Source organism: Bombina bombina, chromosome 1 (assembly GCF_027579735.1).
Source record: "Bombina bombina isolate aBomBom1 chromosome 1, aBomBom1.pri, whole genome shotgun sequence".
NCBI classification, from domain to species: domain Eukaryota; kingdom Metazoa; phylum Chordata; class Amphibia; order Anura; family Bombinatoridae; genus Bombina; species Bombina bombina.
The window spans coordinates 25079539-25097963 of NC_069499.1; the positions used below are offsets into that span (position 1 = coordinate 25079539).

Here is an 18425-nt window from a genome sequence, read left to right on the forward strand (position 1 = left end):
AAGCAACAGTTTAAACCGCTGCTTCATAAATATCAGCTGCACCAATCAGGGCTTTCGCTTAATGATAAATCTAGCGCTATGAGCGAGTTTATTTAGTGGAGAAATAATCAGTAATCTCACAGCTCTCAGGACAAATATATCCAGCACCTGAGGGTTAAACACGAATTCACACAGAAACGCATACACTTTTCATGCTAATGAGGGTGTGTGGATTGCAGAACAGTCGCTAATCATTTACATACAATAGCAGCAGAGTCAGACCATGTGGCCTCAGGAAGGAAGAATGGTCTTAATGTGACCTTAACATCCTATTGTTTTTTGTGTGTGCAAAATAATTCTCTTAAACGCATTTAATTGATATTTGCCTTGTTCTGTAGCCCAGTGACAAATCCCTTACAAAGCCTCAAGCTCCTGCACTGATCAAAAGCAATCACAGTGTAGCACGTTGCAGAGTCACTGCACTGAATCTGCAGGAGCATCTCATGTAGGAGTAGAAAATACACAATTTTAAAAAAGGTAGAAATGCAACAAAATGGCAAAATAAATAGAAAAAAAAATGTTTCTGTATATGTTTATCTTTATGTGCACATAGTATGGGGATATAGGGAACTCTATTAGTTTAATGTCCCTTTAATGTAATTGGCTATTTTAAAACATGACTTTATGTGATGTCAGAAAAAGATATTTTCTTATTATGTTTGTGGGTGTGTAACGATCTACCAATAGAGCTGTAAGAGTTGCCTCTGTCAGCCAATGATCAATTTGTCCTTGCTAACTAAAAATAAACTACATACAGTGTGTGTGGTTAAAGGGACAGTAAAGTCACAATTAGACATTCATGATTTAGACAAAATATACACATTTTAACAACTTTCTGCTTTCTTCTCATTATCCTTTGCTGAAAGGTTTATCTAGGTAAGCTCAGGAGCAGCAAAGAACCTAGGTTCTAGCTGCTGATTGGTGGCTGCTGATATATACCAATTGTCATTGGCTCACCCATGTGTTCAGTTAGATACCAGTAGTGCATTGCTGCTCCTTAAGCAAATGATACCAAAAGAATTACACAAATTTGATAATAGAAGTAAACTGGAAAGCTGTTTAAAAAAATTGTATGTTCTACCTAAATCCTGAAAGATACAATTTAGGTTTCATACAATAAGAAGAAAGTATTCACTATCAAGCACTATCAAGCACTCCACCACACTCTCACAATCATGCACTATCAAGCACTCCACCACACTCTCACAATCATGCACTATCAAGCACTCCACCACACTCTCACAATCATGCACTATCAAGTATTCCACCACACTCTCACAATTATGCACTATCAAGCACTCCACCACACTCTCACAATCATGCACTATCAAGCACTATCAAGTATTCCACCACACTCTCACAATCATGCACTATCAAGCACTCCACCACACTCTCACAATCATGCACTATCAAGCACTATCAAGTATTCCACCACACTCTCACAATTATGCACTATCAAGCACTCCACCACACTCTCACAATCATGCACTATCAAGCACTATCAAGTACTCCACCACACTCTCACAATCATGGATGGATGAACAAAAGGAAAGTATGAGATAAAATGACCGCACACGACTCAGTGTTACAAATTATAACTCAGTCAGAATTTATACATCAAGGTGCTATTAACTGAGCAGCAATAATTTAATAGCAGATATTGGTCACATAGTCTGTGTCTGCCCCTCTATGATTTAATATAGGAGCGAATATAGGAGCGAATATAGGTTTAAATAGATTTTCTGCCAATTATCAATGTGAACCGATAGTGAATTGTACAGATTTCACAATTAGTGATACTTCCATACCCAGACCATCCACCCTGGGTAGGAGCTTATTTTTTTTTATTTATTTATATGGAATAATATCCCAGGTCTCACTGTCTAATCACACGCTCAGGGAATAATCCTTATTACCACCCTCCTGGTAGAACTTCTGTTTTCAAACTTTCCCATTTCTTTATTACTTTACAAATAAAGGTTATGTTTTATTTTAACTCATTTGTGCCATATAATATTTTGGGGTAATTTTACCCCATACTTTTCTTTTGTTCAGCCGTCTAGGATAGTGAGAGTGGTTGGAGGAGTGTTTGATACAGTATACTTCTGTGTCTATGCTGATTATTGTTAGTAATTTATATACACAGTAGCAATCCCATAGCAACACAATACAATCTAACTGCAATAGGAGAGAGAGATGATATTTTGAATTGTTATAGGGAAACCCCACAATAGTGCTTTTTGGTATCTACTACATTTTGGGTTTCATGTCATTTTAAGGTCACTTTCCATGGAAAGGGGTCTAAATAATGCACTGTATCCTATACCATAATACTATATGCTCCTTGAAAGTCAAAGGGCTAATCATCAATTGATTTGGTTACATTTGGGTCAAGTCTTTCAGTAGGGACCTGATCCATCTTCACATAAATCACTGTCATTGGTCAGAATTTACAGATATTTATGACACATTATTTGACATATCATTACTGCCAGCTGTGCTTAGTGCCACACATTAGCAGATACAAATTAGTAGCAGCACAGGAGACAAAACTGAGCAGCTCCGCCCCCAAGGAACATACATGAAATAAAACAAGGAGCCTATGGAGTATTATTGATAAATAGTTATAGATTCTAAACAGATTGTGACAAACAGATGCTAGTTACTGATTATTTGCTATTAGACCATATTGTGCTTTCAGTGGTTGGGACAGTAAGTACAGCATACTGGTCTGGGGCAAGTTAGACAAGTCTAGACTCCCTAGGTGAGAATTTCCCTACAATGTGGGAAGCCTACCACCCAACTCAATAATAAATTAATTTCACTCACCTAACATTTCCCTCATCTAACTCTGTATTAACATATTTCCCAACCTTGCAGTCCTCACCTCCTGTTTCTCAACCTCCTACCCATCTAGATTGTAAATTCCCACGGGAATAGGGCCCTCAATTCCTCCTGTATGTGTTTGTAAATGTTGTCCTGTCTCTTACAAGTCTTGTATTGTTTTATTTAAATGAATTGTATCCATGGACAGCGCTGCGGAATATGTTGGCGCTTCATAAATAAAGTATAATAATAATAAATAATAATGTGCACCACAGGTGATCTAGAACATATCGCAACACGTATGCATGTGGCTTCTCTTGTCTAGGTAGGTGCTTCTGCAACAGGCGAGTATCACAGTAATTATAAGACTCATTACAGTAAGGAGGAGCCTGCCACTCTCCCCTGCGGAGCTGTTCACTCACTTCATACAACTATTAGACACATACTAATAAATAATACTGCTGCTGCTCGTGTAGTCAGTGCTGATACATAGCGGGTCCTTACTAATAAATAATACCTTCTCCTGCTCATGTAGTCAGTGCTGTGGTATATAGAGGGTCCTTACTAATAAATAATACCTTATACTGCTCATGTAGTCAGTGCTGTGGTATATAGGGGGTCCTTACTAATAAATAATACCTTATACTGCTTGTGTAGTCAGTGCTGTGGTATATAGAGGGTCCTTACTAATAAATAATACCTTCTCCTGCTCATGTAGTCAGTGCTGTGGTATATAGAGGGTCCTTACTAATAAATAATACCTTCTGCTGCTCATGTAGTCAGTGCTGTGGTATATAGGGGGTCCTTACTAATAAATAATACCTTCTCCTGCTCATGTAGTCAGTGCTGTGGTATATAGAGGGTCCTTACTAATAAATAATACCTTATACTGCTCGTGTAGTCAGTGCTGATACATAGCGGGTCCTTACTAATAAATAATACCTTCTGCTGCTCATGTAGTCAGTGCTGATACATAGAGGGTCCTTACTAATAAATAATACCTTATACTGCTCGTGTAGTCAGTGCTGATACATAGAGGGTCCTTACTAATAAATAATACCTTCTGCTGCTCGTGTAGTCAGTGCTGATACATAGAGGGTCCTTACTAATAAATAATACCTTCTCCTGCTCATGTAGTCAGTGCTGTGGTATATAGGGGGTCCTTACTAATAAATAATACTGCTGCTGCTTGTGTAGTCAGTGCTGATACATAGAGGGTCCTTACTAATAAATAATACCTTCTCCTGCTCATGTAGTCAGTGCTGATACATAGAGGGTCCTTACTAATAAATAATACCTTCTGCTGCTCATGTAGTCAGTGCTGTGGTATATAGGGGGTCCTTACTAATAAATAATACCTTATACTGCTCGTGTAGTCAGTGCTGTGGTATATAGAGGGTCCTTACTAATAAATAATACCTTCTCCTGCTCATGTAGTCAGTGCTGTGGTATATAGAGGGTCCTTACTAATAAATAATACCTTATACTGCTCATGTAGTCAGTGCTGTGGTATATAGAGGGTCCTTACTAATAAATAATACCTTATACTGCTCATGTAGTCAGTGCTGTGGTATATAGGGGGTCCTTACTAATAAATAATACCTTCTCCTGCTCATGTAGTCAGTGTTGTGGTATATAGAGGGTCCTTACTAATAAATAATACCTTCTGCTGCTCATGTAGTCAGTGCTGTGGTATATAGGGGGTCCTTACTAATAAATAATACCTTATACTGCTCGTGTAGTCAGTGCTGTGGTATATAGAGGGTCCTTACTAATAAATAATACCTTCTCCTGCTCATGTAGTCAGTGCTGTGGTATATAGGGGGTCCTTACTAATAAATAATACCTTCTCCTGCTCATGTAGTCAGTGCTGTGGTATATAGATGGTCCTTACTAATAAATAATACCTTCTGCTGCTCATGTAGTCAGTGCTGTGGTATATAGGGGGTCCTTACTAATAAATAATACCTTATACTGCTCGTGTAGTCAGTGCTGTGGTATATAGGGGGTCCTTACTAATAAATAATACCTTATACTGCTCGTGTAGTCAGTGCTGTGGTATATAGAGGGTCCTTACTAATAAATAATACCTTATACTGCTCATGTAGTCAGTGCTGTGGTATATAGGGGGTCCTTACTAATAAATAATACCTTCTGCTGCTCATGTAGTCAGTGCTGTGGTATATAGGGGGTCCTTACTAATAAATAATACCTTCTCCTGCTCGTGTAGTCAGTGCTGTGGTATATAGAGGGTCCTTACTAATAAATAATACCTTATACTGCTCATGTAGTCAGTGCTGTGGTATATAGAGGGTCCTTACTAATAAATAATACCTTCTGCTGCTCATGTAGTCAATGCTGTGGTATATAGAGGGTCCTTACTAATAAATAATACCTTATACTGCTCATGTAGTCAGTGCTGTGGTATATAGGGGGTCCTTACTAATAAATAATACCTTCTCCTGCTCATGTAGTCAGTGCTGTGGTATATAGGGGTTCCTTACTAATAAATAATACCTTCTCCTGCTCATGTAGTCAGTGCTGTGGTATATAGGGGGTCCTTACTAATAAATAATACCTTATACTGCTTGTGTAGTCAGTGCTGTGGTATATAGGGGGTCCTTACTAATAAATAATACCTTCTCCTGCTCATGTAGTCAGTGCTGTGGTATATAGGGGGTCCTTACTAATAAATAATACCTTCTGCTGCTCATGTAGTCAGTGCTGTGGTATATAGGGGGTCCTTACTAATAAATAATACCTTCTGCTGCTCATGTAGTCAGTGCTGTGGTATATAGGGGGTCCTTACTAATAAATAATACCTTATACTGCTCGTGTAGTCAGTGCTGTGGTATATAGAGGGTCCTTACTAATAAATAATACCTTCTGCTGCTCATGTAGTCAATGCTGTGGTATATAGAGGGTCCTTACTAATAAATAATACCTTATACTGCTCGTGTAGTCAGTGCTGTGGTATATAGAGGGTCCTTACTAATAAATAATACCTTCTCCTGCTCATGTAGTCAGTGCTGTGGTATATAGGGGTTCCTTACTAATAAATAATACCTTCTCCTGCTCATGTAGTCAGTGCTGTGGTATATAGGGGGTCCTTACTAATAAATAATACCTTATACTGCTTGTGTAGTCAGTGCTGTGGTATATAGGGGGTCCTTACTAATAAATAATACCTTCTCCTGCTCATGTAGTCAGTGCTGTGGTATATAGGGGGTCCTTACTAATAAATAATACCTTCTGCTGCTCATGTAGTCAGTGCTGTGGTATATAGGGGGTCCTTACTAATAAATAATACCTTCTGCTGCTCATGTAGTCAGTGCTGTGGTATATAGGGGGTCCTTACTAATAAATAATACCTTATACTGCTCGTGTAGTCAGTGCTGTGGTATATAGAGGGTCCTTACTAATAAATAATACCTTCTCCTGCTCATGTAGTCAGTGCTGTGGTATATAGGGGGTCCTTACTAATAAATAATACCTTCTCCTGCTCATGTAGTCAGTGCTGTGGTATATAGAGGGTCCTTACTAATAAATAATACCTTCTGCTGCTCATGTAGTCAGTGCTGTGGTATATAGGGGGTCCTTACTAATAAATAATACCTTATACTGCTCATGTAGTCAGTGCTGTGGTATATAGGGGGTCCTTACTAATAAATAATACCTTCTGCTGCTCATGTAGTCAGTGCTGTGGTATATAGGGGGTCCTTACTAATAAATAATACCTTCTCCTGCTCATGTAGTCAGTGCTGTGGTATATAGGGGGTCCTTACTAATAAATAATACCTTATACTGCTTGTGTAGTCAGTGCTGTGGTATATAGAGGGTCCTTACTAATAAATAATACCTTATACTGCTCATGTAGTCAGTGCTGTGGTATATAGGGGGTCCTTACTAATAAATAATACCTTCTGCTGCTCATGTAGTCAGTGCTGTGGTATATAGGGGGTCCTTACTAATAAATAATACCTTCTCCTGCTCGTGTAGTCAGTGCTGTGGTATATAGAGGGTCCTTACTAATAAATAATACCTTATACTGCTCATGTAGTCAGTGCTGTGGTATATAGAGGGTCCTTACTAATAAATAATACCTTCTGCTGCTCATGTAGTCAGTGCTGTGGTATATAGAGGGTCCTTACTAATAAATAATACCTTCTGCTGCTCATGTAGTCAGTGCTGCGGTATATAGGGGGTCCTTACTAATAAATAATACCTTCTGCTGCTCATATAGTCAGTGCTGCGGTATATAGGGGGTCCTTACTAATAAATAATACCTTACTGCTCATGTAGTCAGTGCTGTGGTATATAGAGGGTCCTTACTAATAAATAATACCTTACTGCTCATGTAGTCAGTGCTGTGGTATATAGAGGGTCCTTACTAATAAATATTACCTTCTGCTGCTCATGTAGTCAGTGTTGTGGTATATAGAGGGTCCTTACTAATAAATAATACCTTCTACTGCTCATGTAGTCAGTGCTGTGGTATATAGGGGGTCCTTACTAATAAATAATATTTTGTTTTGCTTTTGTTCTGTAATTGGAGCTTTTCCCAGAGGATATAAAAGTTATAATTGTTTATCCCACCTGTAGCTTCCTTACAGTATGTCAATAGCACTGGTGCAGGGTTTGGTATATCAGGTTTTACAGCAGATGTTTCTAACCATAGCCCCTTACTAATGTGTACTGAGCTCTTTAAATGTCACTGACAGCAAATGCAGGGTTAACAACCTCTTCAACTTAATCCTTTAACCAGCTTGTCAGAGACAACCTTTGCTCAGGTATCCATAGCGAAGGAAGCCATTAGAGTTAACCCCCTGTTATATAATGTTAATACCATCACTGACAAAAACACTCATCTGTCTTCACTCAAGTGTGATCAGCACTAATGGAAAAACAACAAAACAAAGTCTCAAATATCTGCTCTGAGCCATGTGACAACAACATTATTTTATAATAAACCTGTTGCAATTCAAACTGCACAGTTTACAAACATTTATAAGTAAGAGATTCTCAGAAACAAATATTATTTAACTGAAGTAGCCAGTTAGTAACATTGTGACACATTATGCAGCATTTCTGTAACATTGTATCTGCAGATCTCTAAAATAAAGCACATAAAGTAACAATGTGCCCAGTGCCAGCATCTAATTCATCTATGACATGTGTTGTACCAGCACAAACCCACAAGTAGGCAACTCACCCTCAGACACAACTCTTCCCACTGTCTGTGCAGAACCTCCACTTGTTTCTTCAGAACCAGCCCATCTTCTGCAATAATGTACTGGGACAAATCCGCCTTCATGTTGTCAAGCTCTTTCAGACTCTCACTCCATTCATCCAGCGATTCTTCCAGTTCCTGCATTGAAACCCAGAGGAAAAAAATCCTTCCAGATTAGCTCTGGTTGTATTTTTTTTTTTGCAAACCTGTTTAATCTCCCGATTGGTCAGAGGGGGAGGGTAGGGGAGGTAAGGAGGGGGCTGGGTGCGTACACATGCATTCAGCTTGAGGAACAACACCAGGGAACAATATACTGCTCTCCAGCTGCCCAGCTGCCTGTCTGACCCACCACCAATGCCAGCAAGTAGGACAAAGCGTACCAGCTGCCTCTACTGGCACACAAGGGGTTAAGCTATTTACTTTGTAATTATACATAACAGAAATATCTAGATTTACTCCAGGGACTGATGTATCTTACAACAGCATTCCAATAAAGAACTTTAAGAAAGTAAAGAAATATTTCAAATATTGTTTAGTTGTGTATTGTTTTAATTATTTGTAAACAAAAATATATCCAGAGGTTTACATATGCTCCAATATTTATATCATTTAATATATATAACTTATTTTTCTAATTACATTTATTTATGTGTTTTTTTTTTTCTTTTACAAGAACTGCATTCGGAAAGTGGTAATATATTTTGGTATGCAAGGGTAAAAACTGCTGGAAAAAATATATTATATACACAGTAAACATTATATACACAATAAATATTATATACACAGTAAACATTATATACACAATAAATATTATATACAAAATATATTCCCACAGCTATAAAAATATAAATTAGGCAACAGATGCCCATCTGGAGCATAAAACTATCCCACACAATGCAAACAATGTCACTTACACACCACATGTCCCCTCCCCATTTTAAACCACATAACACCTCCCTAGTATATAATTAACTCCTTTGATACCAGAGAGGATTATAACCTATCTGCCCTGGCAGCCAAATGGTTAAAAAAAATCTCTCTCACTATTTCTGGATGAGCAATGCAAGTAAAAAATAATGTGATCAGTAAATGGAAAATATTTCCCAATGCTAATTACCAGACAGTTCTATTTTATTTTCAGTTAGTTTTAATAAAAAGTTCTGTTTTATTCCCCTGTCGCACATTTTACAGCTAACACTAGACCAGCGTCACCTAATGAATCGTGTTAGGATCTTATAACAACTGCTCATATAAAATAAAAACTAAACTGATTCTCCAATGACTGGAAATTACAGGGAATTAGTAGTGCAGAGAATGTTTCTGTTTTTATTAATGGGCATAATACATTAGAGCATTATTTTACTTTACTATCGCCTAGATATAGAGTTCGGCGTTAGCCGTCAAAACCAGCGTTAGGGGCTCCTAACGCTGGTTTTGGCCGCCCGCTGGTATTTAGAGTCAGTCAGGAAAGGGTCTAACGCTCACTTTGCAGCCGCGACTTTTCCATACCGCAGATCCCCCTACGCCATTTGCGTAGCCTATCTTTTCAATGGGATCTAACCCTAACACTAACACCCCCCTAAGTTAAATATAATTTAAATCTAACGAAATAAATTAACTCTAATTAAATAAATTAATCCTATTTAAAGCTAAATACGTACCTGTAAAATAAACCCTAATATAGCTACAATATAAATTATAATTATATTATAGCTATTTTAGGATTTATATTTATTTTACAGGCAACTTTGTATTTATTTTAACCAGGTACAATAGCTATTAAATAGTTAATAACTATTTAATAGCTACCTAGTTAAAATAATTACAAAATTACCTGTAAAATAAATCCTAACCTAAGTTACAATTAAACCTAACACTACACTATCAATAAATTAACTAAATAAAATACCTACAATTATCTACAATTAAACCTAACACTACACTATCAATAAATAAATTAAATACAAATAAATACACTAACTAAAGTACAAAAAATAAAAAAAGAACTAAGTTACAAAAAATAAAAAAGAACTGTTACAAAAAATAAAAAAATATTTACAAACATTATAAAAATATTACAACAATTTTAAGCTAATTACACCTACTCTAAGCCCCCTAATAAAATAACAAAGCCCCCCCAAAATAAAAAAATGCCCTACCCTATTCTAAAATAAAAATAGAAAAGCTCTTTTACCTTACCAGCCCTTAAAAGGGCCTTTTGCGGGGCATGCCCCAAAGAATTCTGCTCTTTTGCCTGAAAAAAACCCCCCATACAATACCCCCCCCAACATTACAACCCACCACCCACATACCCCTAATCTAACCCAAACCCCCCTTAAATAAACCTAACACTAAGCTCCTGAAGATCTTCCTACCTTATCGTCACCACGCCGGGTATCCGTCCAGAGGAGGCTCCAAAGTCTTCATCCAAGCCCAAGCGGGGGCTGAAGAGATCCATCATCGGGCTGAAGTCTTGATCCAAGCAGCTGCTGAAGAGGTCCATCATCGGGCTGAAGTCTTGATCCAAGCGGCGGCTGAAGAGGTCCATCATCGGGCTGAAGTCTTCTATCAAGCGGCATCTTCAATCTTCTTTCTTCCGGATCCATCTTCATCCCGCCGACGCGGAACATCCATCCTGTCCGACGACTTCCCGACGAATGACGGTTCCTTTAAATGACGTCATCCAAGATGGCGTCCCTCGAATTCCGATTGGCTGATAGGATTGTATCAGCCAATCGGAATTAAGGTAGGAAAATTCTGATTGGCTGATGGAATCAGCCAATCAGATTCAAGTTCAATCCGATTGGCTGATCCAATCAGCCAATCAGATTGAGCTCACATTCTATTGGCTGATTGGAACAGAATTTTCCTACCTTAATTCCGATTGGCTGATAGAATCCTATCAGCCAATTGGAATTCGAGGGACGCCATCTTGGATGACGTCATTTAAAGGAACCGTCATTCGTCGGCCAGGATGGATGTTCCGCGTCGGCGGGATGAAGATGGATCCGGAAGAAAGAAGATTGAAGATGCCGCTTGATAGAAGACTTCAGCCCGATGATGGACCTCTTCAGCCGCCGCTTGGATCAAGACTTCAGCCCGATGATGGACCTCTTCAGTCTGATGATGGACCTCTTCAGCCCGATGATGGATCTCTTCAGCCCCCGCTTGGGCTTGGATGAAGACTTCGGAGCCTCCTCTGGACGGATACCCAGCGTGGTGAAGACAAGGTAGGAAGATCTTCAGGGGCTTAGTGTTAGGTTTATTTAAGGGGGTTTGGGTTAGATTAGTGGTATGTGGGTGGTGGGTTGTAATGTTGGGGGGGGTATTGTATGGTTTTTTTTTCAGGCAAAAGAGCAGAATTCTTTGGGGCATGCCCCACAAAAGGCCCTTTTAAGGGCTGGTAAGGTAAAAGAGCTTTTCTATTTTTATTTTAGAATAGGGTAGGGCATTTTTTTTATTTTGGGGGGCTTTGTTATTTTATTAGGGGGCTTAGAGTAGATGTAATTAGCTTAAAATTGTTGTAATATTTTTTATAATGTTTGTAAATATTTTTTTATTTTTTGTAACTTAGTTCTTTTTTTATTTTTTGTAACTTAGTTCTTTTTTTATTTTTTGTACTTTAGTTAGTGTATTTATTTGTATTTAATTTATTTATTGATAGTGTAGTGTTAGGTTTAATTGTAGATAATTGTAGGTATTTTATTTAATTAATTTATTGATAGTGTAGTGTTAGGTTTAATTGTAACTTAGGTTAGGATTTATTTTACAGGTAATTTTGTAATTATTTTAACTAGGTAGCTATTAAATAGTTATTAACTATTTAATAGCTATTGTACCTGGTTAAAATAAATACAAAGTTGCCTGTAAAATAAATATAAATCCTAAAATAGCTATAATATAATTATAATCTATATTGTAGCTATATTAGGGTTTATTTTACAGGTAAGTATTTAGCTTTAAATAGGATTAATTTATTTAATAAGAGTTAATTTATTTCGTTAGATTTAAATTATATTTAACTTAGGGGGGTGTTAGTGTTAGGGTTAGACTTAGCTTTAGGGGTTAATAAATTTATTAGAGTAGTGGTGAGGGCCAGTCGGCAGATTAGGGGTTAATACTTGAAGTTAGGTGTCGGTGATGTTAGGGAGGGCAGATTAGGGGTTAATACTATTTATTATAGGGTTAGTGAGGCGGATTAGGGGTTAATAAATTTATTATAGTAGCGGTGAGGTCCGGTCGGCAGATTAGGGGTTAATAATTGTAGGTAGGTAGCAGCGACGTTGGGGGCGGCAGATTAGGGGTTAATAAATATAATATAGGGGTCGGCGGTGTTAGGGGCAGCAGATTAGGGGTACATAGGGATAATGTAGGTTGCGGCGGTGTACGGAGCGGCAGATTAGGGGTTAATAGTATAATGCAGGTGTCAGCGATAGCGGGGGCGGCAGATTAGGGGTTAATAAGTGTAAGGTTAGGGGTGTTTAGACTCGGGGTACATGTTAGAGTGTTAGGTGCAGACTTAGGAAGTGTTTCCCCATAGGAAACAATGGGGCTGCGTTAGGAGCTGAACGCTGCTTTTTTGCAGGTGTTAAGTTTTTTTCAGCTCAAACCGCCCCATTGTTTCCTATGGGGGAATCGTGCACGAGCACGTTTTTGAAGCTGGCCGCGTCCGTAAGCACTGTTGGTATTGAGAGTTGCAGAGGCGGTAAATATGCCTGTACGCTCCCTTTTTGGAGCCGAACGCAGCCCTTCTGTGAACTCTAAATACCAGCGGTATTTAAAAGGTGCGGGGGGAAAAAAGCATGCGTAGCTAACGCACCCCTTTGGCCGCAGAACTCTAAAACTAGCGGTATGTGTTTACCCTCGTTACACTCATAGTAAAAGTCAGTATTAGACCAGCATGCACTGCTCATGGAGTTGAGCCAATCATGGGCAGCATATCTGCATAGCTGCTACCAACCAATGGTTGTATTCAGCTGAGGAACAGCAGTCTATTGCCAGCAAAGAGCGGACTTTAAAGGGACATGGGAATACAATTTCTAATAAGTTCATACTTGACTTCTATTATCCCATTTGCTCTGTTCTCATTGTATTCTTTATTGAAGAGATATCTAGGTAGAGAGGGTGCACGTCTGGAGCAATGCATGGTGGGAAATAGTGCTGCCATCTAGTGCTCTTGCATATGTATCACATTCTAGCAAAACTGCTGCCATAGAGTGCTGCTGACACGTGCATGCTCCTGAGATTACATCCTTGCTTTTCAGAAAATGATACCAATAGAACAAAGACAATTTGATGATAAATTGGAAAGTTGTATAAAATTGTAGGTTCTTCTGAACCATGAAAGAAACATTTTGGGTTTCCCGTCCCTTTAAAAGGAAAATGAATCAAGATGCACTTTCAGCTTCTGAGACCACATGAGCACAAATGAACCAATCAGACCCTGCGTCTTATCCTCTCTCTCACTCAGAGGGGTCAGAGATGTATCACACCAAACAAGTGCAGTCACATGAGCACAAATGAACCAATCAGACCCTGGGTCTTATCCTCTCTCTCACTCAGAGGGGTCAGAGATAGATCACACCAAACAAGTGCAGTCACATGAGCACAAATGAACCAATCAGCTCCTGCATCTTATCCTCTCTCTCTCACTCAGAGGGGTCAGAGATCTATCACACCAAACAAGTGCAGTCACATGAGCACAAATGAAATGAACCAATCAGCTCCTGCGTCTTATCCTCTCTCTCACTCAGAGGGGTCAGCGATAGATCACACCAAACAAGTGCAGTCACATGAGCACAAATGAACCAATCAGCTCCTGCGTCTTATCCTCTCTCTCACTCAGAGGGGTCAGAGATCTATCACACCAAACAAGTGCAGTCACATGAGCACAAATGAACCAATCAGCTCCTGCATCTTATCCTCTCTCTCTCACTCAGAGGGGTCAGAGATAGATCACACTAAACAAGTGCAGTCACATGAGCACAAATGAACCAATCAGCTCCTGCGTCTTATCCTCTCTCTCACTCAGAGAGGTCAGAGATCTATCACACCAAACAAGTGCAGTCACATGAGCACAAATGAACCAATCAGTTCCTGCGTCTTATCCTCTCTCACTCAGAGGGGTCAGCGATCTATCACACCAAACAAGTGCAGTCACATGAGCACAAATGAACCAATCAGCTCCTGCGTCTTATCCTCTCTCTCTCACTCAGAGGGGTCAGAGATAGAACACACTAAACAAGTGCAGTCACATGAGCACAAATGAACCAATCAGCTCCTGCGTCTTATCCTCTCTCACTCAGAGGGGTCAGCGATAGATCACACCAAACAAGTGCAGTCACATGAGCACAAATGAAACAATCAGCTCCTGCGTCTTATCCTCTCTCACTCAGAGGGGTCAGCGATAGATCACACCAAACAAGTGCAGTCACATGAGCACAAATGAACCAATCAGCTCCTGCGTCTTATCCTCTCTCTCACTCAGAGGGGTCAGAGATCTATCACACCAAACAAGTGCAGTCACATGAGCACAAATGAACCAATAAGTTCCTGCGTCTTATCCTCTCTCTCACTCAGAGGGGTCAGAGATAGATCACACTAAACAAGTGCAGTCACATGAGCACAAATGAACCAATCAGTTCCTGCGTCTTATCCTCTCTCTCACTCAGAGGGGTCAGAGATAGATCACACCAAACAAGTGCAGTCACATGAGCACAAATGAACCAATCAGCTCCTGCATCTTTTCCTCTCTCTCTCACTCAGAGGGGTCAGAGATCTATCACACCACACAAGTGCAGTCACATGAGCACAAATGAACCAATCAGCTCCTGCGTCTTATCCTCTCTCTCTCACTCAGAGGGGTCAGAGATCTATCACACCAAACAAGTGCAGTCACATGAGCAGAAATGAACCAATCAGCTCCTGCGTCTTATCCTCTCTCACTCAGAGGGGTCAGAGATGTATCACACCAAACAAGTGCAGTCACATGAGCACAAATCAACCAATCAGCTCCTGCGTCTTATCCTCTCTCTCACTCAGAGGGGTCAGAGATCTATCACACCAAACAAGTGCAGTCACATGAGCACAAATGAACCAATCAGCTCCTGCGTCTTATCCTCTCTCTCACTCAGAGGGGTCAGAGATAGATCACACCAAACAAGTGCAGTCACATGAGCACAAATGAAACAATCAGCTCCTGCGTCTTATCCTCTCTCTCTCACTCAGAGGGGTCAGAGATAGATCACACCAAACAAGTGCAGTCACATGAGCACAAATGAACCAATCAGCTCCTGCGTCTTATCCTCTCTCTCACTCAGAGGGGTCAGAAATAGATCACACCAAACAAGTGCAGTGACATGAGCATAAATGAACCAATCAGCTCCTGCGTCTTATCCTCTCTCTCACTCAGAGGGGTCAGAGATCTGTCACACCAAACAAGTGCAGTCACATGAGCACAAATGAACCAATCAGCTCCTGCGTCTTATCCTCTCTCTCACTCAGAGGGGTCAGAAATAGATCACACCAAACAAGTGCAGTAACATGAGCATAAATGAACCAATCAGCTCCTGCGTCTTATCCTCTCTCTCACTCAGAGGGGTCAGAGATAGATCACACCAAACAAGTGCAGTCACATGAGCATAAATGAACCAATCAGTTCCTGCGTCTTATCCTCTCTCTCACTCAGAGGGGTCAGAGATCTATCACACCACACAAGTGCAGTCACATGAGCACAAATGAACCAATCAGTTCCTGCGTCTTATCCTTTCTCTCACTCAGAGGGGTCAGAGATCTATCACACCACACAAGTGCAGTCACAAGAGCACAAATGAACCAATCAGCCTTTGCGTCTTATCCTCTCTCTCACTCAGAGGGGTCAGAGATCTATCACACCAAACAAGTGCAGTCAAATGAGCACAAATGAACCAATCAGCCTTTGCGTCTTATCCTCTCTCTCACTCAGAGGGGTCAGAGATCTATCACACCAAACAAGTGCAGTCAAATGAGCACAAATGAACCAATCAGCCTTTGCGTCTTATCCTCTCTCTCACTCAGAGGGGTCAGAGATCTATCACACCAAACAAGTGCAGTCACATGAGCAGAAATGAACCAATCAGCTCCTGCGTCTTATCCTCTCTCACTTAGAGGGGTCAGAGATGTATCACACCAAACAAGTGCAGTCACATGAGCACAAATGAACCAATCAGCTCCTGCGTCTTTTCCTCTCTCTCACTCAGAGGGGTCAGAGATAGATCACACCAAACAAGTGCAGTCACATGAGCACAAATGAAACAATCAGCTCCTGCGTCTTATCCTCTCTCTCTCACTCAGAGGGGTCAGCGATAGATCACACCAAACAAGTGCAGTCACATGAGCACAAATGAACCAATCAGCTCCTGCGTCTTATCCTCTCTCACTCACTCAGAGGGGTCAGAGATAGATCACACTAAACAAGTGCAGTCACATGAGCACAAATGAACCAATCAGCTCCTGCGTCTTATCCTCTCTCACTCAGAGGGGTCAGAGATCTATCACACCAAACAAGTGCAGTCACATGAGCACAAATGAACCAATCAGCTCCTGCGTCTTATCCTCTCTCTCTCACTCAGAGGGGTCAGCGATAGATCACACCAAACAAGTGCAGTCACATGAGCACAAATGAACCAATCAGTTCCTGCGTCTTATCCTCTCTCTCACTCAGAGGGGTCAGAGATCTATCACACCAAACAAGTGCAATCACATGAGCACAAATGAACCAATCAGCTCCTGCTTCTTATCCTCTCTCTCACTCAGAGGGGTCAGAGATCTATCACACCAAACAAGTGCAGTCACATGAGCACAAATGAACCAATCAGCTCCTGCGTCTTATCCTCTCTCTCACTCAGAGGGGTCAGAGATCTATCACACCAAACAAGTGCAGTCACATGAGCACAAATGAACCAATCAGTTCCTGCGTCTTATCCTCTCTCTCACTCAGAGGGGTCAGAGATAGATCACACCAAACAAGTGCAGTCACATGAGCACAAATGAACCAATCAGCTCCTGCGTCTTATCCTCTCTCTCACTCAGAGGGGTCAGAGATCTATCACACCAAACAAGTGCAATCACAAGAGCACAAATGAACCAATCAGCTCCTGCGTCTTATCCTCTCTCTCTCACTCAGAGGGGTCAGAGATAGATCACACCAAACAAGTGCAATCACATGAGCACAAATGAACCAATCAGCTCCTGCGTCTTATCCTCTCTCTCACTCAGAGGGGTCAGAGATCTATCACACCAAACAAGTGCAGTCACATGAGCACAAATGAACCAATCAGCTCCTGCGTCTTATCCTCTCTCACTCAGAGGCGTCAGAGATCTATCACACCAAACAAGTGCAGTCACATGAGCACAAATGAACCAATCAGCTCCTGCGTCTTATCCTCTCTCTCACTCAGAGGGGTCAGAGATCTATCACACCAAACAAGTGCAGTCACATGAGCACAAATGAACCAATCAGCTCCTGCGTCTTATCCTCTCACTCAGAGGGGTCAGAGATAGATCACACCAAACAAGTGCAGTCACATGAGCACAAATGAACCAATCAGCTCCTGCATCTTATCCTCTCTCACTCACTCAGAGGGGTCAGAGATAGATCACACCAAACAAGTGCAGTCACATGAGCACAAATGAACCAATCAGCTCCTGCGTCTTATCCTCACTCTCTCTCACTCAGAGGGGTCAGAGATAGATCACACCAAACAAGTGCAGTCATATGAGCACAAATGAAACAATCAGTTCCTGCGTCTTATCCTCTCTCTCTCACTCAGAGGGGTCAGAGATCTATCACACCAAACAAGTGCAGTCACATGAGCACAAATGAACCAATCAGCTCCTGCGTCTTATCCTCTCTCTCACTCAGAGGGGTCAGAGATCTATCACACCAAACAAGTGCAGTCACATGAGCACAAATGAACCAATCAGCTCCTGCGTCTTATCCTCTCTCTCACTCAGAGGGGTCAGAGATCTATCACACCAAACAAGTGCAGTCACATGAGCACAAATGAACCAATCAGCTCCTGCGTCTTATCCTCTCTCTCACTCAGAGGGGTCAGCGATAGATCACACCAAACAAGTGCAGTCACATGAGCACAAATGAACCAATCAGCTCCTGCGTCTTATCCTCTCTCTCTCACTCAGAGGGGTCAGAGATAGATCACACCAAACAAGTGCAGTCACATGAGCACAAATGAACCAATCAGTTCCTGCGTCTTATCCTCTCTCTCACTCAGAGGGGTCAGAGATAGATCACACCAAACAAGTGCAGTCACATGAGCACAAATGAACCAAT

The 18425-nt window shown here is 40.7% G+C and overlaps 1 protein-coding gene across 1 annotated transcript in view; it reads right to left on the reverse strand.

Moving 5' to 3' along the window:
* SYNE2 (spectrin repeat containing nuclear envelope protein 2) overlaps positions 1-18425 on the reverse strand; it is a 799180-nt gene that overhangs the window by 82398 nt on the left and 698357 nt on the right. The window contains exon 95 of the mRNA XM_053697281.1: positions 8078-8233. Within this exon, the coding sequence (XP_053553256.1) occupies positions 8078-8233 (156 nt within the window). The remainder of the gene's footprint in view (positions 1-8077; positions 8234-18425) is intronic.